Source organism: Canis lupus, chromosome 22, assembly GCF_003254725.2.
Source record: "Canis lupus dingo isolate Sandy chromosome 22, ASM325472v2, whole genome shotgun sequence".
Classification (NCBI taxonomy): domain Eukaryota; kingdom Metazoa; phylum Chordata; class Mammalia; order Carnivora; family Canidae; genus Canis; species Canis lupus.
Window position 1 is genome coordinate 4491383 of NC_064264.1, and position 26081 is coordinate 4517463.

Genomic DNA, 26081 nt, shown 5'->3' on the forward strand with positions numbered 1-26081 from the left:
GCCGAGGCTGGGCGGTGCCAAGGGCCCCCCAGGGACTCCGGAAGTACTGCCCGGAAGTGGGCGTGTCCGAGCGTAGGCGGGGTCTGCGGGGGCGGGGTCGAGGCAGAGCGACTCCAGTGTCGGCGCCCGCGGCCATAACGCGGCCCCGCCTTTCCGCTCCCGCTGCAGCTCGGGTTCCCGCCGCCGCCGCCGCCGATCGCGAGGTAAGGCCGCGTGTGGGGAGGGTCCTAACTGTCCTCGGTGTGTCCGCGGCTGCGCCGGGGCCCGCGGCGAGTCCAGCAGGCCTGATCCCGGGCGCCGCGGCCGGGACCTCGGCCGGGCCCCCTGTCCTTACCGGAACTTCCCCATAGGACTGCCCTGCGGCCTCCGAGCCGCTGCATTTACTTGGCTCCTTGCACTTGGCGTAGCTCCTCCCCCCGGCCGTCTGGGCCGGTCGCCGCCGCGCGAAGTCCACGCGTACCCGGTGCGGTGAGACCCAGACCTCAAAGCGGTCACCGCCTGGGCAGGCGCGCCTGGGGGTCGCTCCCGGATGACGTCACCCGGGAGGCGGCGCCCGCGCCCACCTGGGGGCCCCGAGGTCTCTGGAATTGGAAGAAGCAGCGTTGGTTGGTGCGCGCGGTGGCCCGCGGGTGACAGTCAGGGGTGGAATTGAGGCCGCTCATCTCGGGGGCGGCCCTGTGGGCTGGAGCGGATGGCATCCCCGTGTTATAGACGGGGAAGCGAGTCCTAGGAAGATCACCTGGCTTGGCGGCAGCAGCAGCAGCAGCAGCAGCACGGGGTGGAGCCGGAGGGTGTGGCCCCAGAACCAGCTCTGAACCTGCTACACCTCGGCGCTGGCGGAGGCCGCCCCGTGCCCCCCCCACCCCCCCCCCCCCCCGGCTGTGCCTCGGTTCTGCGTAGCCGGGGCTGACAGACTGGAGATGATACGACCTTCGGCCAGAAAAGCAACCTGGGACCATTGAAGACAGGCTAAGGTGTTTGGGATTCGTGGATGCTCAGTGTCCCGCCCGTGGTGGTTTAAAAATGTATATGTGGGCTAGCCAGGTGGATTTTTATGATGGGAAAGAGACTATGGCTTATACACGGTTAAAATGCGACCAAAGTATATATGGAGGGTTTTTTTTTTTTAAGATTTTGTTTATTTATTCATGAGAGCCAGGCCGAGGGAGGAGCAGGCTCCACGCAGGGAGCCCGACGCGGGACTCGATGACTCGATCCCGGGACTCCAGGATCACAGGATCACGCCCTGGACTGAAGGAGGCGCTAAACCGCTGAGCACCCCCCCCCTCCCCCCCGGGCTGACCCGTATATGGAGTTTTATTCACCTTTATGTCTTTGTCAGCTCTTCATCGTTTCAATTTCATGAAGTTTTGATGGCATCAGACTTGAAAAAAAAAAAAAAAGGTGGGGATCCCTGGGTGGCTCAGAGGTTTAGTGCCTGTCTTTGCCCCAGGGCTTGATCCTGGAGTCCCGGGATCCAGTCCCACCACATCGGGCTCCCTGCATGGAGCCTGCTTCTCCCTCTGCCTGGGTCTCTGCCTCTCTCTCTCTCTGTGTCTATCATGAATAAATAAATAAAATCTTACGTTCACTAGGCCAGCGGGATTCCCTCCATGCTTGTAGCTGCCCCATGGAGATGGCCAAGATTTCTTCTCTGCTAGTTACGTGGGCAAGCTGACCAAGTTTCTAGAATTGGCAGTATACTTAACACCGCTGAATCATACACTTTAAAAATGGTTAGGACGGTAAATTCTATGTCAAATGTTTTATCACAGTTTTTAAAAATCAAATAAAAAAAAATCAAAATGACTAACAGTTGCCCGGAGGCATGTCAGGCCTGACCATGGAACATGTCTAGGTATCCGTGAAGTGGTAAGTCACCTGTATTAAAGCCCTAGGCTCCCGTGTAGGATTGATTTTAGTGGGACATACAAGAAGACAAAGTAGGAGCCTAAGTTTTAATTTCTTGTGTATAATTAGGATGGTGGCAGTGGAAATTTAAAGCAGGGTGGTAACTTTAAGACATTTCACACATAGATTGGGCAAGACAGGCATGAATGAAAAGAGAGACAGGAAAAGGAAGGAAAAAATGGTTTGAGGGTGAGAGATAGACAATTTAATTTTATTTATTTTATTTTTTAAAGATGTTATTTATTCATGAGACAGAGAGAGAGAGGCAGAGACACAGGTAGAGGGAGAAGCAGGCCCCACACAGGGAGCCCAACGTGGGACTCGATCCCGGGTCTCCAGGATCACACCCTGGGCTGAAGGCGGCGCTAAACTGCTGAGCCACCCAGGGATCCCCGACACTTAATTTTAAATTGATTTTTTATTTATTTATTTTGGGAATGGGGAGAGTGGGGGAAGGGCAGACAGAGTAAGAGAATCCTAAGCAGGCTTCATACCCAGTGCAGAGCTCCATGTGGGGCTCCATCTCAAAACCCTGAGTTCATGACCTGAGTGGAGATCAAGAGTCAGGGCATTCACCTCACTGAGCCACCCAAGTGCCCCAACACTTACTTTTATTTATTTTTTTCTAAAGATTTTATTTATTCATGAGATGTAGAGAGAGAGAGAGGCAGAGACACAGGCAGAGGGAGAAGCAGGCACCATCCAGGGAGCCCGACCTGGGACTTGATCCCGGGTCTCCAGGATTAGGCCCTGGACTGAAGGCGGTGCTAAACCGCTGAGCCACCTGGGTTGCCCCTAACACTTACTTTTAGTTGTGGTTAGTTTTACTAGCTGGTGGCATATCTTGGTAGAAGGGTCCAACGGGACATTTAAATTCTGGCACTAATACAGGAGAATGATTGGGCCTAGAGATGCAGATTTAGATTCGTTCACCTAGAAAATGTGGTAGAAACATAAGGATTGGGAGTAAAGGGAAAGAGTGCCTGCGAAGAGAAAAGGAAAGGGAGATGGGAGAAGGGGAAGGAGTGGAAGAACCCAGACCCGGAGTTTTCTCTGAAGAGAGGATTTGAACAGAGACCTGACGGTCTGCAGTGCCATTATCCTGCGATGCTGGGGAGGCCTGTGTAGGTCCTAAGAGCCAGTGGGGCGGGACACACTGAGGGTGAGGCAGTGGATTAAAGTCCGAGGAGTCTGAACGAATGGGAACAGAAACTCAGGAAGAGGTAGAGACATTGAGACTCCTCCAAAGAAGAAAAGAATGGGTAAACCTAAAGAACACACATTTCTGGAGGAGCATGGCAGTTAGCCTGAATAAAGAAAGAAAATAAATAAGAGATTTGGCAAATTGACCTTTTGGGGGAACAGGTGTTTGGTGAATAAAGATTTCTCTTTGATAGTTCTTCCCTGACTGGCCTGGCCGTGCCTTTGAGAAAACCACTTCCCTCTCTGAAGATGAGGTTCATATCATTGACTTTGTTGTGGAAGCCTTTGTAACACCCCCTGCACCTGAAATCAGTTGTCTGTTTTTGTTTGGAGCTTTTCTTGGGAGACAGGTTTGTTTTGGGTTTTTTTGCTCAGTCTACCCCACCCTTTCCTTCCATTTCTCCCACAAAATATGTCCGAGAACCTAAATAAGACGTCGGCAGACAAGTGAAAACGATGGGCCTCCACGTACTGCGTATGCTTCTGTTTACTTCTCACTGTGTCGCAGTCCCTTCAGCCTCCTTCACAAGCCCGGTCATGTTTCTGAGCAGTTCAGCCTTTCTGGCCTGTCAGCCCCGCAGCCCTGAAGTCCTCTTCCCTTCCCTCCTTGTCCCTGTGTGACACGTTCCATCTACACCTCCGTGCCGAACAGGTGTCAGCTCTATAGCTTTCTCTTTCCTTCTTGTCCAGGCTCCTGGTCTCTTTACTCTCAGCGGTTGATTCTATGTCAGGCGAGCAAATTACACTTTAAAATGTTCTTATCTACTTGATTAAAAAGGAAGAAACAAAAATCAAACCCACAACTTTCTTCATAGAAATCTTAAGTCTAGCAGAAGATTTTGAACATCCTGCCTTGTGGCAAAATAGGTCTTAAGGCCATTAGATTAGGGCAGAGGCGATGGAGTCTGCTCCCATGCTGTCATACCCAGGGTAGAGAGTCCTCTGCCTTGAGAGAAGAAAATGTCAGCTCAGAATGTGTGGTGCCCTGCACATACATGTCTATATAACCTCTGTTGTGAAAAGTATAAACCTCCTGTTTACAAACCATTTGTTTTTTTTGTTTTTTTTTGTTTGTTTTTTCTTCCAGGATCCCCTGTCCATCCTTTAGTGCACGCAAAAAAGCAAGTAGCAGTTGGTCAGGTAATAAACTTAAGTTTTATTTATTTATTTATTTATTTATTTATTAAAGATTTTATTTATTCATGATAGACAGAGGCAGAGACACAGGCAGAGGGAGAAACAGGCTCCATGCCGGGAGCCCGATGCGGGACTCGATTCTAGGACTCCAGGATTGCGCCCTGGGCCGAAGGCAGGGGCCAAACCGCTGAGCTACCCAAGGATCCCCAAGTTTTATTTCTTCTGTGTTACTTTGAAAGTTGGATGAGAAAGCTAATAACTTAGTTTAAAATGTTATTTTTCACATAGAAAAATTTTCATGAACAATGAAGTCACCTAGTTGAATAGTTCATATATCACGGTGTATTTAGTTCATGGCTTGTGTCATACTTTTTATTGAGGGTAAATTTTCTCTTGATTTGTGATCGAAGGTAATTTCTAAAATGGGTGGTTAGAGGGAAAAAATTTCAAAAGCTTTTGTTTTAGTCAGCTCATTCTATCAAGTGAAAACATAGCATTTTAACTGAATTTTCTCTGACCAAATGGGAAGTACTGATTTTGAATTTTAAGTAAAGAATATTAAATAAGCAAAAGAAATAAGACTAGTTGTGCTTTACTTTTAAAATATAGGAAAAAAAGATGAAGGACAAGCTGATTTTTAAAACTTTCCACGTAATTGGCAGTCAAAAGTTAATAAAAGAATTATTCCTTAATTCAACAAATAATTATTAGTTATCTCTTATGTACTAGATATATGCTCAGTATAACATGGTTTTGGAAAGCAAATGAAACCCTTACTAAATTTAAGAAAATAGGAAGGTCATCCTTATAATTCAAAAAGATTATATGCCTTGGTCTCATGTATATATGCTAAAATTATACGTCTGTGTTAGTATATTATTAAGCTCAGATCATGAACAAGAATAGCTGAAGTTAATAATTTTTTTTTAAAGATTTTATTCATTTATTCATGAGAGACACAGAGAGAGAGAGAGAGAGAGGCAGAGACACAAGCAGAGGGAGAAGCAGGCTCCATGCAGGGAGCCCGACGTGGGACTCGATCTTGGGTCTCTAGGATCACGCCCTGGGCCAAAGGCAGTGCTAAACTGCTGAGCCACCCAGGCTACCCAATAATCAATAATTAATAACATTTGTGAGCAGTTTGTTAAGAATTGATCTCTTATAGATTAAATACATAAACCTGTGAGTAGAAGGTAATTTCTCTGTAATTTTGAGCCCTGATCCTACAAATTTAGTCAATCTCAGCTTCTGAAAAAGAGAGTATGTAAAGATCCTCCAAAGAAGCAGGAGAGCAGAATAGCAAAGAGTAGGGGGGCTCTGATGTTAGGCTCTCTGTTCACATCCCAGCTTTCCAATGCAAAGATAAGTATTTGGATTTACTGAGGAAATTACTAAAAGGTAGGATTGAAACTAATCTTATTTAGAATTTTGCAAAGACATTTCCAAGATCAACTTTTTAAAGATTATTGTTTTATATATATAATATATATATATATATATATATATATATATATATATATTATATACATATATTTTAAGAGCAACCCTAAAGCTCCAGCTCTGATCAGCGTACTGTAGATCTGAGAATGTCGGTAGAGATCATATGAAACATTTTCACTGAGAAGACCACTAGAGCAGTAGTACCTGTTCCAAGAATCTGAGGATTTTTTATTTAGCACGTACAGCTAACTGATTTAAAATAAGGTGGAACATAAAATAAGGTGGAGAAGGGAATTCTTCCGTTAGAGATACACATCAGAAGCAGTCTGGTTCCTCCTTGTTAAACAGGCACTTCTAGTAAGGACGGTTTACTGACTTTTTTTTTTTTTTGTAGTATTAAAAATTAATAACATGTGGCATTTTAAGATTTAAGTTTAAGATTATTACATTAACATCTAAGTTTTAAATTATTATTTAAAAGATTTGTCTGCGAGAAAAGAATTACCAGACTTTAAAATCTCCCATCGATAAGCTGCACGGTCAGTTCCCTTATGTTTTTACTTGTTGGTTTGTTTTAAAAGGAGAACTGTTGATCTAAAAGTTGTGCATCACTTTCTCAGACAAACCCCTAGGACGAGGGAGGAATTTGGTCTGAGTGAGCATAACATATAACAAAGTGGCGATCATGCTGTAAGTGCTCAATAAATGTTACCGCTTATTGTTATCAAAATCGTTACTGTGAGATCATTTTCCTCCCATTTTAAAATGAACCATAATCTGTAAGACCACTTCTTTGATTCCTTTGTGATAATTGACAGGTAAACTATTAACAGTTTTTTATCTTCTAAGCTAAGGTAGTTAATTAGTAGCTTGCTTATATTCTCCTTCTTTCTGAAAAGAATTTGGGGCAGTCCACAAAAAGAAAACAACAAAAAAAAGCTTATTAACCAACTGGGTAAATTAGTCCTGACGTACCGAAGTACTAAGTTTCCTAAAGTGCGTAACAAGTGCGTACCTGAAACTGAGTCCGTTTCTTAATGTTCTTTATCAGAGAAAAGTAGTGTGTGAAAAACTATGCTGGGTGGAAAACAATTGTTTGATAATTTATCTGAAAACAGTTTTGTTTAAATTTTTCAGGAACAAGTGTTCTGAAAATTAATGTTGATCTTTACTAACAGGGGAAGAATGGCATTGAAGCAGATTTCCAGCAACAAGTGCTTTGGAGGATTGCAGAAAGTTTTTGAGCATGACAGGTAACTACCAAGAATACAGTTTTAGGTACCTCTCATTCTGCTTCTATTTGGTTCCTTTAATCAGCCCACAAGAGATCATTGTTGCACAAATTACCATTTACATGGGAAAATACCTGTGGCTTTTATAAAAATTTCCGTATTGGTGATATTAGTGATTGTAATAAGATATTAGAGACAGAGAACAAATTAAAATGTGGTACATTTCAGTGCCCATGAACAAACATGTAACTTAAGATTTTTAAAATTCATTTTTTATAAAAGCTGATGTTATTTTATGCATCTCTAGAAACAAAAACAATTTTTCTTTTAGTAATATTAGTGCTACATTGAGGGTATTACATTTATTCTTTTAATTAAAAAAAAAAATTTCCAATCCAGAAGACAGTTTGGGATTATTTTTTTAAAAGGTTTTATTTATTTATTCATGAGAGAGAGAGGCGAGAGACGCGCAGAGACACAGGCAGAGGGAGAAGCAGGCCCCATGCAGGGAGCCCGATGTGGGACTCGATCCGGGGTCTCCAGGATCAGGCCCTGGGCTGAAGGCGGCGCTAAACCACTGAGCCACCGGGGCTGCCCCTACATTTATTCTTTTAATTTATTCCCGCCCCCTCCCCATGACTTCTGTGCCATGCACAACAAAGACTCAGCTTGGTTAATAGATCAGTATGCTAAATTGGCCCCATCATTTCTTTAAGGGCCAAGGTATTTTCCTTGGAGTCACTTCTTTTGGACATTAAATCACTTATTTTTATGTTTCTGTCTTAACAAGTGAGAGGCATTGATTTTTTTGTTGTTGTTGTGGCTGTTAAAATTACAGTGTTGAACTGAACTGCAAAATGAAATTTGCTATCTACTTACCACCAAAGGCAGAAACTGAAAAATGCCCCGCACTGTATTGGCTGTCTGGTAAGTGTTATTCATTTGCGTTTTAGAAAAGAGTTTCTTTTTAACTGCCTTATCTTACTCTTTTATCTTAACAGTGTGCTTGGTGCCGTCTGTTTTATAAAAGACTTTAGGAGCCTCTTTCTACTTTATCCTGAGAATGATTTCAGACCTAATGAGTTACACTTGTTTCACTTCTTTTAAAATTAAACCAAGTAATTTAACAGAAAATGTACAATTCTGGACTCAATGGCAAGAGCTTAGAAAAGTTACTTAATTTGTACCTACCTAAGAATCTCTGAAATTTATAGAGATTTTACCACTCAAATAGAACAATATTAGGTAACCCACAATACACTAATTAGAAACTACAGACAAGTAACTCCTTAGAGTCTTCTCTAAAATGTTTTAGTTGGACTCCCATCAATCCTCTCTGGCAATAGTTTGGAAAATCACAAAGGAACATTAAAGCTGTTTAATCAGTGGTGAATATTAAAGACTATCGAATGGATTATGAGAGAGTAAGGTTTTGCTACCAGTAGTTTAAAGCTGTGTGCTAATTCTTTCACAAGCTGTTGTTGGTATTTTATCTTTAGAAGCAAACATAAGGAAAGACTTGATAGAAACCAAATTATGTCATAGAGTGCTATTTTTGTCATTTTAAAATTAAAATTACCTTTGCTTTTAATAAATTCCCTCTTATAGATAAATGTTTTACCGAGGATAAGCCCCAAATACTAGTCCTTTAAAATGAAATTGAGACTTTTCATTTTAAAAGGTGAACATTTTTTAAAATAAAAGGTAAAAATGAAGTGCCTATCTGATTGTAACTCAACAACCCATTTTTGTGATTGAAAAAAACAAACTGATTTTGCTAGAAGAGCGTTGGGTATTGCCAAAAGCAACAAGAACAAAGTTGCATGCTTGTTTTAGGAGCATAGTATTGTATAGCTGAAGATGACCTTAGAAATCATGTAATCTACAGAATAGTTAACTCTTTCATAGGCCCAGAGAAGTTATATATTGACCAAGATCATATAACAGAGTCAACAAGTTTTCTGACTCATAACCCAGCGCTATATTTAGTCTTTCCCCTATTGTTTTTGCATTTTGTTTCTGAGGACAGCTGCTGGAGTCCTGTCTCTTGGCTATAAGAACTATAACATAGATCAGAGGTACCCAGGGTATTGTGTAAGCGGTACTATAATAATAAGGCCATAAATTCTTAACCAAAATTAGAATCTATCAAGACATACCATCTGAGCTTTAGAAGAATTAAAAAATAGAATTTGTGTTTGTGTACATCATATGATAGGACAGTTTTCTTAGTGAGAGGCTGAAGAACAGATAGACCTTGGAAATTAAGACTTGATTTTATTTAAAAAATTAAGATTGTCTGACTATACACTGGAGAAATAATGGCAAAAGAATTTCAGTGTATTTATTTCTCAGTAAATTGAAGGAAAATAATGGCAGACATACATCAGTTATCATATTTCTGAAATTACTAAATTAACTGAAAGTAAAACATCCAAACTGAAATTCTAAAAGATAGTCCTGATGAAGGCATTTGTGTGTCTCCCAAGTCAAGGCGACCAGCGGAATAGCCCTTCATTAGCCATATACTCAAGAGAATATATGGGCCCATATAAAAACTTGCACACAGATATCTATATATTACATATATTATTGTAATAGCAAAAAAGTAGAAACAAACCAAAGGTCCATCAACTAATGAAATAAGTAAAGTGTAGTATAGTGGAGTATTGCTTAACAACAAAAGTATCGAAGTCCCCGTAGATGTGCGACATACAACATGGATGAACGTTGAAGCCGTGCTAAGTGAAAGAAGACGTTTACAAGAGACTACGTATTGTTAAATTCCATGTATGTGAAATGTCCAGACTAAACAAATTCATAAAGACAGAAAATGATTACCTGAGGCTGAGGAGGCAGGGATTAGGAGAAAATAGGAAGTGACTGCTAATGGGCAGGGGTTTTCTTTTGGGGATAGTACAAATATTCTAAAAGTAGAGAGTGTGGTGGTATTCCATAATTGTAAATATACCAACAGTCACTGAGCTGTACACTTTAGGTGGCTGAATTGTATGGCGTCTGAATTGTAGCTCAATAAAGCTGTTACCCAGAGCACCTGGGAGGTTCAGTCGGTTAAGCAGCCAACTCAGTTTCAGCTCAGGTCATGATCTCACGACTGTGGGATCGAGCCCTGTATTGGTCTCTGTGCTCAGTGTAGAGTCTCCTTCACACTCTTTCTCCACCTCTCTCTCCCTCTCATTCTGTCTCAAATAAATAAAAATCTTTAAGTAAATAAATAAAGCTGTTAACCAAAAAAAATCCCAAAACTTTTTATATAAAATAAGTATAGTTCAACAAGTGTATATTAATTAGTAACCTTCTTTATATTCTTGAGAGTAATTCTGCTAATAGAATTATCTTCATTTCTTGAGTCTACAGTTTATATCCTAATACCTTAATGAAGGAATTTGTGTCCGAACTAGAAAAAAAACATTTTTCTCTCGTCTCTAAACATTTACATTTCCCAAGTGTAAGACAACTGTACACACTGTGTCTGAGACACAATTCAAGGCTTTTTACATGTTATCACCTTGAATCCTCACAGCCATGTTATGAGATAATCGTAAGCAATATTATCCCCATTTTTCAAATGAAAGAACTGAGGCTCAGAATATTCAAGTTACTTGCCTGATTTTGGTGAGCCAGTAAGTGGCTGAGTGACATCTTGAGAATGAGATCCCGTCTGAAGTCCAAAACCCATTCTTTTTACACTCTTAATCTTGCCTCTGAACACATTTACATTAAGGTTGCCAAGACTGTTGACCTTTTAGCAGTATTTGGGGTAGTTATGGCTCCCGTACCTCTGGAAGATGTACTGGTACAGAACATAGTAGACAAACAAGGACTTTGTCCTCCGGCCATGCCTAGTGAAAGCATGTTTGTCCTAACAGTTTATCCAATGATCCTTGTATGAACTCCCATAACACTTTATGCAGTGATTCTTGTAACTTTGTATCTTGTAATCATTTACTAATTTAATCTTCATTAACAGCCATTTCAAATAAGTCCCTGTTGGCTGTTAGGGGATAAATAAAAACTATAAAGTTCATACTGCATCCTGTATACGAGTCCGTTTTGATGTTGCTAATTATCAGATGTAGTAGGATATTTAGCATTGGCCACTGGAAAGGGGGTTTTGGGTTAGGTGATATTTAGCTCAGCCATCTCTTGCCAGTTTATTCTTGGACCTTCTCCTGTAATAAGAGAATTCAGTCCTCTATCATACAAAAGCCTATAGCTAGGAAAAATGGCCTAAATAGTTGGAAAAACAGGGGCTAAAATTTAAGGAAGGTATATGGTGACCATTTCTCCCTTAAATCGGCAAGGAATACAAAGATGGTCAGGCTCAATTTTGTTGCCGAGGGCCACTCGTATTTTTAAAAAATCAAGTTATTTAAAGTATTATGACTGAATGTGAATATTTATGTTTTGATGCAGGAATAGTAACATGTTTAATTAGCATGTTTGACAACACCCCACTGGGGTTGTTAAAACATTTGATTTCTATACCATATTGCCAATCTACGGTTTGGAAAATTCCAGATTCTCAAGGATTTCAATAATTGATACTTTAGTGAGTGACTTTGAAAGGACAGCTGTGGGAGCGTTTAGCCTAAGATGGTTCTTAGATTAATACTATTGTAAATTTTATGAGAAAGAGAACTTTATTGTCTTCTTTAGGATTATTCCTAAAAAAAATTTTTTTTAATACCAAGTGAGCTTGTTTTCTTACATTATAAAAGGATTAAATCTTACAAACCACCAACAGGATAGCATGAGGTAACACTATTTCTGATCCTCAGGTTTGACTTGTACAGAACAAAATTTTATATCAAAGTCTGGTTTTCATCAAGCTGCCTCAGAACATGGCCTTGTCGTCATTGCTCCGGATACCAGCCCTCGTAAGTGTTCTCATTCTGGAGATCCTTTATAAAAATATAAATCTTTCAGACTAAGTTATGAGATAAGTGGTATAATATAATATTGTTTTATTTTTTATTTATTTTATATTTTTGCTGTTATCTCTTAATCTTTCAGATGATATCATGACTCTAAAATACTGTGCTTTTTTCTCACTGTGAATTTTACTCATGACATCACTCTTATGAGAGGGGACTATTTTGTTATTTCCAGGTTGTAGAATAAGACACTTCAAAACAGACTGAGCAACTTTAATGTATATCATATTGGCGCTAGTGCCAAAATGCACAAAAATTTTTCTATTCCATAGGTAAACTATCTTGTCACATGAAAATTATGTCTTTTCTCATCTCTTTACCCATCATAGTTTAATATGTATTGATTTTAATATAAATACCTAAAATGCTTATATTAGAGAAATGCAACTATCCAATATTTGTGAACTCAGTCCATCAGTAAGTTAAAACTCATTTTGTGACCCTAAATGTGTCAGGAAATGGGATTTATTAAATGGCGGCTAAAATTATCTGGAAGACGAATGGCTGGTCTTGGGAAGTAGTATATTTCTTTTCACAGGACATAATAATACACCAGAGCAAGACATGTCTCACTAGAAATGTAATAAAAAATTTAATTCTGAGCAATATCAAAAATACTAAATGCCTAGAGATAAACTTTTAAAATATGAAGACTTATTTTTTAAAAGGAATGTAAAATTTGCTAACGATCATAAATGAAGATTTTCATAAATGGAAAAATGCCATGTTCCTGGATGAATATCATGAAGTGGTCATTTCCCTGAAATTACCCTACCTATTAACAGTAATTCTATCAACCATCTCAGTGGTTGGCCTTTTAACCACCTGCAAGCATATAATACAAAACCTATCTGATAAATTTTAAAAGATTGTAAGAAAATCCCATTGGGGGATGAATAAATAGAAGAAACATGATGGAGTGATTCCAAAATACATAAGGAGACGTTTTCAGTGCACGATAGTGACCTGAGCACAAGCATGTGTCTCCCTTCCCTTCTAAGAGAAAAAAAGTGTTAGTGATAGAGGAGGTTTCTCGGGGGAGGAATCTCAACACGTTTTGGGAGAACAGAGAGAAGATGTAAGTCCTTTGATAGGTAAACAGTGAAGAAGCATATATTCAGAATACACAGGAGGGTACTTCTTCCACAAAAAAAGCCAATGTGCCTCAATGTGCCTCTCCTTAGCAGTGAATTCTCCAGCCTGGAAGGGCATTCCCTCTGTTACCTCATTTCCTAGAACTAGTCACATGGCCCTATTCGAGGGCAAGCGGGCCAGAAAGTATGCTCCCCAAAAGGCAGAGAACTGCAATATTTGGTGAACAACTCAAATGCAAATGAACTTTGAGATTCATTTAAAAGGGTGCTACCTACCATGAGTCCTTACTACGGAGTCGACGAAGCCACGGGATTTCTCCTTGATAGGTGGCTGCAATATTAAAGGAGAAGATGATAGCTGGGACTTTGGCACTGGTGCTGGATTTTATGTGGATGCCACTGAAGATCCTTGGAAAACTAACTACAGAATGTACTCTTACGTAACTGAGGAGGTAATTTCATTGACGTTGTACTTATGAATTGATGACTGCCAAGAGTTTGATTTGGGACCCAAAGTCCTTCTAGTCCTGAGACTTTTAAACCAGGGTATGGTATTGCTGAATCTACGTGGTACATGTTTATTGATTATCTTAGTGAACATTTCAAAGTTTAATTGTATGATAGTCTTATTTACCACAATTTAAATTAGCATTAAGTACAATTTTAAAGAAGGTAATAATTATTTTAATATCTGTGTACACTACCCAGATTATATAAAGAAAACAACATTTGAAAAACTTTTTCATTTCTCTGGCAGCTGGTTTATTCAGACATAATGATTAACCAACCAAGGCTTACTTAAAAAGGATAAGTGAGGGTAAACCATTGCTTGTATTAATAATATTTATGTTCAGTTTATTCGTTTTTCTAAATTTTGTATGATTTTAATTATTAATATGTACATCATAAAAACTGAGACACAATAATATAAAATATTAATCACTCATTATCCCATACCCCAAATAATAACATTTTTTGGTACATTCTAGATTTTTTTTTGTATGACCAGTTTTCATACAGTTGTAAAATTTATTATCTTGTTTTTTTAATTGTATAAAATAAGTATTTTCCTAATACTCTTTGTAAGATAGCCTTAACAATTGCATAATATTCCGTGATATACCATAATTTACTTTTTCCTAATGTAGGACGTTTACATATTTAAGTATGTTTCTTACCACAATAAATTTTACTGCATTGATTGTCTTGATGTATAATTTTGCCCCCTAAGGACTTTTCCCTAGAATAGATGCCAAGAAATGAAATTACTAGACAAAAGTTTAGACATTTTACAGGCTCGTCCTGCATCATCTTCTTTAATTTGCTTTCTGAGAAGGATGTACCATGTTTTTACCAGCAGTAGATTAATAATCCTTGTCTACCTGAGATATTTTTTATCTTTATTAGTTCATAGTATTGTAAGACTGTGATTTGAAAGTGTTAATTGTGTAAGCATTTTATATGACTTTGAAAAAGTCTATAAACTTGTTTCTTTCATATCTTTTGTCACACTATTAAATTCTCTCTAGCTTCCCCAACTTGTAAATGCCAATTTTCCAGTGGACCCCCAAAGGATGTCTATTTTTGGCCATTCCATGGGAGGCCACGGAGCTCTGATTTGCGCTTTAAAGAATCCTGGAAAGTACAAAGTAAGATTACCGAAGCTTTTAGTGACAAGTATTTCTCTTGGATAAAATCTGTTAGAAACTTTGAATGAGTTAAGTCAGGATATTGTTAAGATAGTACTGGGACCAAACTTTTCTAGTGTTGGGAGTTTCAAGAGGCTGTAGGGGAAGAATATTAAATTTGACCACACAATTTTATGCTCCAGAATCAGAAGTATAGGAATTCTATCACAATTGGTCTGCTAGAAGTATGATAAAGCAATTTTTATTGCTTCTATTCAAACTTAGTTTTCTAGGCATTTTTTCCCCCTAAAGCTTGTTACTGTGGCAGTGTGTATCATTTACTTATATTTTTACCAGGAATACATTTATTTGTTAAGTTGACTTTGATTTTCTGAGGTAGAATAAGGTATTCATAATTTGTAAAAGTCTAAGAATTTTCTCTTCTCATTGCCTCTGGTGAAAATTGGATTGCAGCTTAGCTGCAAAATATCACTCTGTCTTTCCATTCATTTATTTGAAACTGTATAGCTTTCCTTTTTTGTTTAAATGAGCCAAGGTGGAATAACCACCATATGTAAAATGTCCTCCTGGGCGGAGCACATGTTGAGAAAGGAAATGCTGAAGCAGTGATAATCTCAGGATTGCCTCTGCCTTTAACATCATAGAGCTGTCAGATACCTCAAGGTTTATTTAATCCATTTCCTTCCCTTAGAGAGAACTTAGTCATTTCAAGTGTGCCACTGAGAAATGAAAAATATTTCTTATAGCAGTTTTGCATTGTGGCACCAAATACTTTTCTTTTAGTAGGCTTTATTATAAAGTTGAACTAATTCATGGCTTGATAGTAGGTTTTTAAAATAAGGTCTTATTTTCCATTTTTTTGTATATAAGGCAATTAGTTAATTAGTTTGAGGGAAAAAATCAAATTTAATTTTTTCCTTTAAAAAAGTTAGTAAAAAACAATACTGCATAGAACACAAATATTTAAGGGCATTGCTCAGTGCTTTCTTGGCCTCTTTAAGAGAAATCATGGGTCTCAGATTTAATAACATGTTCACAAAAATGGGTATGAACTGTTCTGTATTTCTCCTCATTAATTTTAAATGGAAAAAATGCGTAGAAACTGAATATAAACTTGTATTTGTGCCATAATATGTATTGCTTTACAGTATGTTGGCACCTATGGTTAATTAGCTCTCTTAATAGAATACTCAAAAGATGTATCCTGGAGAGGCCTGCAATCTCAGCGCATAATAGAGCCTAGGAAAGTTGTTCACAGGTGTTTTCATGGCAAGTCAGAGTTTATAAGCAAGTTGCAGATAAACTTCTGAGATTTTAAGTAAGTTGCAAATCATTTGTTCATGTTTGATTTAGCAAAATATAACTTGTTTTAAAATTTCCTTTGTTTCTGAAGTCTGTGTCAGCATTTGCTCCAATTTGCAACCCAGTGCTCTGTGCCTGGGGCAAAAAAGCCTTTGGTGGATATTTGGGAACAGATCAAAGTAAATGGAAGGTAGGTACTGGGATGGCTGTCTTCATGCTCATTCAGATTTGTGAAAAAGCTACACATCACAGATCTATTCCTAACTGAAGGATCTGGAGCTAAAATAATTAACAGAAGAATCTATGTATAACAATATCAACAACAAAAAAGCCCTCTTTTCTAATTGTATTGAATTGTGGCGGATGTTCTGAGACTGTATTTTTTTTTCTGCTAATGATTAATTTACATGTTTATTTCTAAATTAACATTCCCCAAAAATGCAACATTTTATTACTAAATTTACATTTGCCTCTTACTAACCATGTGCTCAGCTGTACGATAGGAAGCATGACTCTTGGCCTTTTAATTATTCCACATATCTATTTCAAAATCCAGAATCTCTCAGATTTGGATTTTAAATTCCAGACCTGGGCAGCCCCGGTGGTGCAGCGCTTCAGCGCCGCCTGCAGCCCAGGGCGTGATCCTGGAGACCCGGGATCGAGTCCCACGTCGGGCTGCCTGCATGGAGCCTGCTTCTCCCTCTGCCTGTGTCTCTGCCTCTCTCTCTGTGTGTGTCTCTATGAATAAATAAAAAAAATAAAAATAAATTCCAGACCTGAAAGTCTTTAAAAATAGTTATTATGTAATGTACATTTATGTAAACATTCGAATATCAAGATTGCTTTTTCAAGCATGGGAGCAGATGCTTCTAAATGAAAAGTAAAAAGTGGCTCTTTGTTTTGAGACTTGTTTGATTTTTGTGCAGAAATAGGCTATTTGCAAACATCAAGAGTTTAAATATTTTGCAGATGCATTCATCATCATGTGCATGTTAACAAGTAGAAAATACTTGAGTGGGGGAAGAAAAAAACTTTTGTCTTACTGTCGTGTGTTCAGGGTCATTCACACATGGTTCCCAATTTTATTTAAGATTGGTTATTGAAATTCTAACAAACTGTGGAGGGTTAATCCTTTAGTTACTGGATTAGAATTCTGTTTTGTTGAGGCTTATATTTTTATTATATTGGAAGAATGCAGAAAGTGATGACTTTTAGGTGCTTTGAGAGCTGACAGTGCATGTACTTTGGTGTCTGGAGTCCTTGCCACTGTGCAGAGCCTATGTGGAGTTCAAGATCTTAGGCCACAAAGGTGATAATGTTTCATATCCATATGGGGCTTAGGTTCTGAATAGAAGTGTTGGGTAAAAGACCAGCTGGTGGGGCACATGGGTGGCTCAGTCAGTTAAGCGTCCAACTTGTGATTTCAGCTCAGGTCATAGTCTCATGGGTGGTGGGATCGAGCCCTGAGTCCGGCTTCCCACTCAGCTGGGAGTTCTGCTTGGAATTCTCTCTGTCTCTCTGTTTGCTCTCCCTCTCTCTACCTCAAATAATAAATATATCTTAAAAAAGAAAGAAGAAGACAAACTGGTTGATAGGATGGGAGAGAAAAAAAAAAGGAAGGGAGAGGCAGAGGCACAGGTAACCTATAAAGGAATCTAATTATATAATTTTTCTCTCGGTGACCGTAGATTTTACCATCTTAAGTATATTGTTTTAGACTATTACTTAATTTCAGAATAAGGAAGCCACACAGAATTATGGAATCACAGAACCTTTAACTAGTTGGACTTTATAGATCTCCTTCCACTCTCTCATAAAATTAAAGCAAGTCTTAAAAAACAGGGTTTTGTCTTGATTGCGCATAGAAGTTGTGACTAGTGAATATATAAAAATAAGAGTACTTAAAGTTGGATGATAAAGTACAAACTTGTAACTGGTGGCAGCTCCTTAGATAATAAATTGGAGGAGTTGTCTATATGATTCAGATTATTTAAATTAAATCTTCCCCAAAGCTCCTAGGGGGATAGCAAACATTGGTGCTGAATAAAAGAAAAGGCTGAATGTATTTAAGTTCAGAATTAGAGCCAAAAAGAAGAGACAACAAAATAGACTATTTATTTGAAATAAATAATATCTAGAAAAAGAAAAAGGTAAGAAAGAAAGTTTCTGGAGGAATTTATAAAGAAAAAAATACCATTTTGTTTTTGTTTTTTGGAGTTGAGAGGTAATTAAAAAGCTCAGAGGTTTAAAAGAAAAGGGTCCAAACTGTGAAGAATTCTAAGATACAAAATTCTCGCCACTGGCCCAGGACTGCTGGGAAGTAGAGAAGCAGCTATAAATGGGACATCGATCTCTGAAGCCCTTACAAGTAAAAGCCAGACAAGACAATGTAAAAAAAGCATTTTTCTGATTTAATCGTCCTTAGAGCTTAAATGACGTTAAATTTCTATTTGGTTCTGCTGTGGTCTATTTTGAAGAACATCTTTCTGGGCACTTTCAAATTTATTTGTCAGTATTTGTCTTTTTCTAGGCTTATGATGCTACCCATCTTGTGAAGTCCTACCCCGGTTCTCAGCTGGACATACTAATTGATCAAGGGAAAGATGACCAGTTCCTTTCAGACGGACAATTACTACCTGATAACTTCATAGCTGCCTGTACAGAAAAGAAAGTCCCTGTTGTTTTTAGATTACAAGAGGCAAGTACTCGGAAACCTCTGCTTGTTCTAAGTAACTATAAAAAAGCAAAATTCCAGGGGCGCCTGGGTGGCTCAGTCGGTTAAGCATTCGACTCTGGATTTCAGCTCAGGTGGTGATCTCAGGGTCATGGGATGGAGCCCTGAGTCTGGCTCGTGCTTAGCTCGGAGTCTGCTTGAGATGCTCCCTCTCCCTGTGCTCCTTTCCCCGCTCGCTCCCTTGCTCTCTAAATAAATAGTCTTTAAAAAAAAAGACAAGATTCCATAATACCTTATATTTCAGAATTTGAAAAGCTACCTCTAGTAAGGTTTTTTTTTTTTTTTAATTATAACAAGACACTTAAAGTGAAAGCCTTCTTACTAAGGTAATGATGTCTAAGATCAAATTCCATAGAAAGAAGAAAGCTTTCAGAAGTGAGAAGTATTTGTAATTTTCTGTGTCACTGCAGAACCACTGAATAACAAGAAGCTTCATGCTTGAATAGTGCTTTATCTGCTGCATTTCTGCTGTGTCTGTCTTTGCACATACAGCTGTTTTCGCGTAAATAACAAGTATAACCTCCCACCGTAATCACTCTTCACTTTATGTATACATCTTAGCCTCAGAAGCTGTGAACTGTTTGTCTCACACAAACATAGGCACTTGATACTTTTTGAGTTAGCTGCTAGTCTAGCCATTGTGCTTTGTGGTATTTTTTTTTTTTAATTTAAAAATAATTACTCACTTTCAATTGATTTGCAGCTATTCCTTGACTAAAAGACTTGACTGTCCCCTACTCACCTAGCTCAGTGCTAATATAGTTATAATTAAAGAAACTCGGAAAACAACAACAACAACAACAACAACAAAAGAAATTCAGCTTTTTTTTTAAATTGCTTATTCATAAGCTTTGGTATGTAATTTAAACAACAAAATATTTCAGGATGAAAAGTGAACACTAAATTACAAATGATTGTGATTTTTTAAAACATTTTTATTCACATTCCAGGGTCATATGTCAGGCACGTTGATCTAAAATGTATAATAATGATGATAAATGTCCAAGTAAATGTAGATCAGTGTATAACGTGTACATTTCAGTTTACAAAAGCTTTTCACAACATTAGCTCATTTTATCCTTATGTAGTCAAATGAGTGACCATTCCTATCCTGTCCATCTGGGGGTTTTGTTTGTTTTTAAGGTTTTTCATAATTTTTTTATTGTGTAAAAATATCATATATAAAATTTACCATCTAACCCTTTTTTTTTAAAGTAAATCTTTATTTACTTGAGAGAAGGACAGATGAGGCGAAAGCATAAGCACAGGGAGGGCCAAAGGGAGAGGGGCAGAGAGGATCCTCAGACTCCCCTCTGAGCACAGAGCCCAGCAGGGTCCATCCCAGGACCTTGAGATCATGACCTGAGCAGAAATCAGCGTTGGCCGCTTACCTGAGCCACCCAGGTGCCCCTCCATCTTAACTAAACAAACACATCTGTGCTATTAAGTATGTTCATAATGTTGTTCAGCCGTCACCACCGTCCATCTTCATAACTCTTATTTTGTAAAACTGAAACTTTATACCCATAAACACTGAATTCCTCCTTACTCCCTCCAACCTTTGGCATCCATCATTCCACTTTCTCTATATATCTGACTTCTTTCAGTGTCTCCTATAAGTGGAATCATATAGTTGTTTTCATAATTTTCTTTTAGATAGAAATGCAGCTGATTTTGGGGTATTGCTTTTGTATTTTATTACTTTGGAATCTTTAGGGTTTCCTACATACAAGATCATATCTACGAACAGAGATCATTTTATCTCTGTTTTTCCAAATTGTATGCCTTCTATGTCTTTTTCTTGTGTAATTGCTCTGGCTAGGATTTCCAGTACTGTGTGGAACAGGAAGTTTCAACAGTGGGCACCTTGTCTTGTTCCTGATCGTAGAGGAAGAACTTTTGTATCTCCCCACTCAGTGTGATGTTTGCTTTGGATTTTCATATATGGCTCCTGTCCATCTGTTTTGCAGGCTTAGAAAAGTATTATGTATGTAAAGTTCATAGGACTAGTTTCCAGTAGAGTCAGCATGGTCATTTGAATGGAAACACTTACCTTCCTGACCTCTGACCATTCCCAGGCAGGGTGCAGCGGGGCTCCTGAGGAGCAAGGGGATGGAGTTTAGCTAACGCCAGGAGAATTTATGCATAACCTGCTGTTTCACTCACGCAATAGATCTTAACAGTCTCCCCCTTTTTTAAAAATTTCCCTAATATTTTGATCGGGTAAATAACATATATTATTTACATGTATATATGTGTACATACATGTTTATGTGTATATGTACCATGTGGGAAAAATATGTCAAATACCAATATGTATTTGTGCCTTATTTTCTCTGAGTGTCCTTCTTTAAGTAATAGGAAGTAATAGGATTTCCTTAGGTTAATTTAAGCACTTACCAGAATTATGTATTTTCAATCAATAACGAACTTTGAGAATCCAAATGCCAGTTTAATTATAAAGTAGTGTGTTCAACTACATTAACTGTAGCTAGAAGTAACGTAATAAACCGTGTTTCTTACCGAATCATTTCTGGGCACTAGATTTCTTGGCGCTAGCGGTGTTGGATGCCTCCTCCTCCCCCTCCCCCCCCCAAGGCTGTGCCAGGAAATTCTGTTGTTACTACCAACAACAAAGTTTCAGCCTGCCAACAAAGACTGAAAAAATCTCTGGAGTTTGTTATAAAAACAGCATAGTAGTTAAAACACTGATGAAATTCTTGGAGGGGGAAAAAATAAATCAACTTATTTATTTCTGAAATGCTTTATATCCTAAGCAACTAAAAAACACAGTTGGGTGTATTTAATGAGGAGTTAAGACAAAACATTCAGTTCTAAAAAAGGGTGAGAAAGTATTGAAATTACCAGCCATAATCTTTAGCTCAGGCACAATTTTTCGTTCACTCTCTTTCCAGCAAGGGCAGGGTAAGAGCAAACTACACCATCCGAAGATGATGTCTAGGCTTGCTGTGATTGAATGAGCAACTGAGTAGACATGACCGGGCATGGCTCCGGAGAGGCTGCCTTCGGGTTTTTGGGCCAATTTCCACTGCCTTCAGGTTACCTCAGGTCTGAGAGTCATATCTGCTTTATCAGTTCAGTATAAGTACAAGAGGACTGTATTTCTTTATGAAATAAATTGAGCAGTGAAGCATTAAGTAGGCCGCAGAAAATAGGGGCAGTCTGTAAGTATGTGAATGAAGGAGGACGATCAAAAATTACGGTCATGTATACGATTTACCCAACTTTCTTTTTTTCCCTTTTTTTGGTATTAAATTCTCACAATCCAGTTTTATGGTCTACATTGGAGAACAGTTGAGAGGCAAGTGTGGTGCCTGGGGATATTTGTCCCCTCATAGAATTTCTCTTACTCTGTTTCGGCTTCCGTGGATCTAAATTGAAAAAGCACTAGGAGCAGAGTCCTGGGAGTGTAGCCTCCAATGTCTTCCTTCCAGTTACTGAACTTATGTGGTGAGCAAAAGATTTTGGGGACCTAACGGAAACCCAAGAGAGCGAGGCTCCCCGACGTCCTCAAGTCTCAGGCCAGTTTTGAAGACTCACAGACTGTTTCGGCCTCTGCACTGCCGTAGAGAACAGGAAGGACGTGGCACAGAATTCCAGAAGTGCAGGCATCTCCTGTGCCTCCGTGTCCTCCGGCTCAGCACCACTACCCAGCACACAGACTCCAGGAGCTGCTTATTAAATAAGGAAACTTCACCTTTCAGCAGTCTTCTCTGTATTCTGAAGAAACTAACTGACCCAGGGATTCCTAGCGGAGCTTTTCTAATTGGGTCTGGAAAATGTGTGGGGAAACACTGCCTGTTTGAATAAGTGTTCATCATAGCTGCTGGAGCACTGCTGCTTTTTTGAGAGCTGAGGGAGGAATGAAAGAATGTGTTCGTTTATTTTTATACTCTTTAAGAGAGTTTGCTACTGACTGATGATTTTGCCATTTAAACTGGAAGTAGATAGAAGAGAAAACCAAGGCTCTTTCAAGAGTCACTGAATATATGGAATTGCATGAGCTGCTTAACACAGCAAACTAACTCAAAAGAATTTAATGGAAGGACCCACACCTATTTGATAATATCAATAAATAGAAGGGGAAACCAGTGAAGAATGACACAGTTAGCTCAAGTTATATAAGCATCTTCTGTCTACCAGAATGGCAGGAGTTCACATGTGTTCTCCTGCCCTGAAGTTGACATTTAAAAAAATCTTTCTCGGGGCGCCTGGGTGGCTTTGGTCAGTTGGGTGTCCGACTCTTGATTTTGGCTGAGGTCCTGATCTCCAGATTGAGACATCGAGCCTTGCAAGGGGCTGTGCTCAGCGAGGAGCCTGCTTGAGATTCTCCTTCTCCCTCTGCCCCTCCCCCTGCTCATGTACCCTGGCTCTCTCTGGCTTGCTTTCTCGTTCCCTCGTTAAAAAAAAAAAAAAAAAAAACTTCTCGCTGTGTCGTGATAGGTAGGCCATTTTCTATCTTCTTGTAAAGGTGGATCTTCTGTTAAATATCACTATGGACATTAGAGACTTTGGCTTTGTGTTTTAGGTAAAATATACCATAACCTCATGGTACACTCCCGAGAGCTGGAAACTGACTTTGTCTTACCCTTGGTCTTCTCTACTAAAACAATAATAATGAATAAATAACCCTAACAGCCCTTTGTGCCTGTGCGCCTGAAACTGTGCACGGCATCCAACCTCCGTGAAACTGCCTAAGAAGACAGCAGAGGTTTTGCTGCACAGGTGTCAGGGCATCCGTGTCCCGGCGTCCGTACCTGTCTTCAGTCAGAGACCTCTTTCCATCTGCAAAAACTGGCAGGTGCTGCTTGGTACTGCGTTTCCTAGGGTCTGAGGGTTGGAAGTCATGGACCCGTTTCACCTCCTAATGACTGAGGAATTGCAGGGGTCCCACATGCTTTTGTTTAAGTAATTCAGTCCTTCAACCTTATTTATTTTTTTTTAAAGATTTTATTTATTTATTCATCAGAGACAGAGAGAGGCGAAGACGCAGGCAGAGGGAGAAGCAGGCTCCCTGCAGGGAGCCTGAGGTGGGACTTGATCCCGGGACTCTACATCCTGGGCCGAAGGTGGCGCTGAACCGCTGAGCCACACAGGGACCCCCCAGTCCTTCAGCTCTAGATTGAACTCGCTGACTGGAACGGGTCTAATCGAGAAATGGGAAACCACTAATTCCAAAGCTCAGCCTTCATTCTGGCAACATTCTCGTCAGGTTCGTTTCTGTGATTTGGCCACAGGAAACAAGACCGTGCTTTTAAGTTACTGTGATGACTTGAACCTGGAACTGTTTATTTAACTTCTGTTCCCAAGATGTATACCACAGCATACCTGTGGGAGTAAGAGGTTAAGAGCATTTACCGATTTCATCAAAACCTTAGGGATTTGCCTTGTTCCTTGAAACCCAGTTGATATTTTTATTAGGGCTATTTTTGCTTCTTAAGTGTTTAGGAAAATCCCATTTTCTCCCATCAGAGACCATTCACTAGATAAAGCTAAAAACTTTAAGATCTTGTTTTGACTTTTCCCTCCTTTCAGCTTATGCCACCTTGGGTTTTCATTGTGTTTAGCTCCCTCAGGTTCTTCCCACTTAATTTTTTTTCCTTTTCCTTTGAAAGCCTCTTCATGTCTTGTAGTCAGAGGACGCCCCAAGGAAGCATCTTCTCTCCATTTAGCAGCGTCAGTGGTTTTAATGAACCAACTAGCTGAGATCTGTTTCAACTCAGCTGCTTGGCATACTACATTTTCTCTGTTTCAGGATAGTTTTCAAAATAGTTGACTGACGTCACCCAGGATGGTTTATTTACTGCTAAGGGATGTCACGGTTTAATGAATTACTCCCCTCTCCTCAATAGAGACGTGATGCGCTTCTATTGTGCAGGAGGTGGATTCCTACCTAGACTTCGGATGGCTGTCTGACTTCCCAAACAATGTCTGGCCAGTTGGGTGGTTTTGTGCTCTTTCTCTGTGTTGTCTTCGTGTATTTTGTATTTTGTATTTTAACATTTCCCATCTTACCCACAGTGGTGTATTTCTTCTGTGAGTTGAAACTTCTTGCCCAAGTTCCTGACTTCCTTAAGTTCTGATTCTTTTATTCCTTGTTGACGTGACCACCTGTTTATCCTGTACATTTAGTTCATGTTTTATTATTTCCTTTCTTTGCATATTATGCGGCATCAAAAACCTAGGCTTTGGAGAATATTTATTTTTCTTCCTACTTTTGCTGTTCTTTTAATGTTCAGTGAAAAGTGTTGAAGTACAAGTACAATAAGCTTGATTTTGATTCTAAACCTTCCTCCTACTGTAATAATTTCAGGATTTACATGAAAATTAAGTGACGAGAGAGTCATATAATGTCCTTAGTACTGGTGTTTCTGACCAGTAAATATCTTACCATTTCTCTCTTTTGTCTTCTAGGGTTATGATCATAGCTATTACTTCATTGCAACCTTTATTACTGATCACATCAGACATCATGCAAAATATCTGAATGCGTGAAAAACTTCAGTTAAGAAAATTTGTTCGAGATTATAAAATTATAATAAACAGAATTGCAGGGAAAGATGATTTCAAGACATTGGATTTCATAGTGCTAAAAATGTATCATTCTGTAGTTAAATCCCTTTCTGAGTAAGTATGTAAAACCTCCTTATGATTTAAAAGTTGTTTTATCCCTGTTATATGGGAAATATTAAATACTTTACAGCTTTTTCAAGGTTACTTGGAAATCATTATTGTATTAATTAACCTCGGGCCACAGAATATATAAATACAATCGCATTTAAATCATAGAATGCTAACTTGGGAATGGGTTTGAGAGGTATCGTAGCCAAAACCCTTCAGTTTGCCAGACTTTAAAGTCTGTGAAAGCATGGACTGTGTTCCTTATGTTCAGTGTTAAAGCTCTAGTGTCTAGCAGCTACTTGGCTTCTAGTACGCATTTAATAATTATTTTTTGCTGACCTTTCTGAGCCAACTTCCTTATTTAAGTAAATTCCCCATCCTTACACAGTTATTTATGAGACAGCTAAGATTAGAAGCCAGATTTCCTAAACCCAACCCAATGATACTTCTTTTCTTATCTATTAAGCCAAACAGATTTGTGGACATGGATTTCTGGAATGTCCCAAGAGACAAGAATTAACTAATAAGATTCAATCTGAAAATAGCTATATAAGGAAAGTTTTTTCATCTGTTACTCTAAATGCAGTATTTTCCTTCAGTTACATGCAGAAATTTTGTAATCAGTCTCTTTGTAAATAACAAATTGTGTTCCTTTAAGAACTTAACGAAAAAAAAAAAAAGAACTTAACGAATAGGGACGCCTGGGTGGCTCAGTGGTTTAGCACCTGCCTTTGGCTCAGGTCGTCATCCTGGGGTCCTAGGATCAAGTCCTGCATCCG

General features: G+C 39.0%; 1 protein-coding gene and 1 long non-coding RNA gene across 7 annotated transcripts; one reads left to right on the forward strand and one right to left on the reverse strand.

Annotated features, from left to right (window-relative positions):
- The first annotated feature begins 85 nt into the window (after positions 1–85).
- Positions 86–25398, forward strand: ESD (esterase D). Of its 5 annotated transcripts, none has more exons than XM_025478299.3 (10): positions 102–203; positions 4202–4254; positions 6870–6944; positions 7762–7850; positions 11726–11824; positions 13303–13427; positions 14505–14624; positions 16018–16116; positions 18457–18624; positions 25096–25398. In XM_025478299.3, exons 3-10 carry the CDS (start codon positions 6877–6879, stop codon positions 25174–25176), a joined length of 849 nt encoding a protein of 282 aa, XP_025334084.1. In that variant the 5' UTR covers positions 102–203; positions 4202–4254; positions 6870–6876; the 3' UTR covers positions 25177–25398. The 5 variants fall into 5 exon arrangements, with proteins under 5 accessions (XP_025334086.1, XP_025334084.1, XP_048955464.1 ...); XM_025478300.3 differs by lacking the exon at positions 102–203 and adding an exon at positions 616–974; XM_035704637.2 differs by lacking the exon at positions 102–203 and adding an exon at positions 3314–3464.
- Positions 16448–21262, reverse strand: LOC112678890 (uncharacterized). 2 transcript variants are annotated; one of them, XR_003147964.2, is made up of 3 exons: positions 21184–21252; positions 20714–20757; positions 16448–16664 (listed from the first exon to the last, which is right to left on the reverse strand). It is a non-coding gene; the product is annotated as an uncharacterized LOC112678890 (long non-coding RNA). The 2 variants fall into 2 exon arrangements; XR_007405056.1 differs by lacking the exon at positions 20714–20757 and having other exon boundaries at positions 21184–21262.
- Positions 25399–26081: the final 683 nt, after the last annotated feature.

Bases quoted from the DNA above. Each gene is read 5' to 3' on its own strand.
- ESD (XM_025478301.3), top strand. From the start codon at position 6,877: ATGGCATTGAAGCAGATTTCCAGCAACAAGTGCTTTGGAGGATTGCAG. The intron at 11,825-13,302 runs GTAAGTGTTCTC...TCTCCTTGATAG, and splicing joins TGCTCCGGATACCAGCCCTC to GTGGCTGCAATATTAAAGGA. The intron at 18,625-25,095 runs GCAAGTACTCGG...TTTGTCTTCTAG, and splicing joins TTGTTTTTAGATTACAAGAG to GGTTATGATCATAGCTATTA.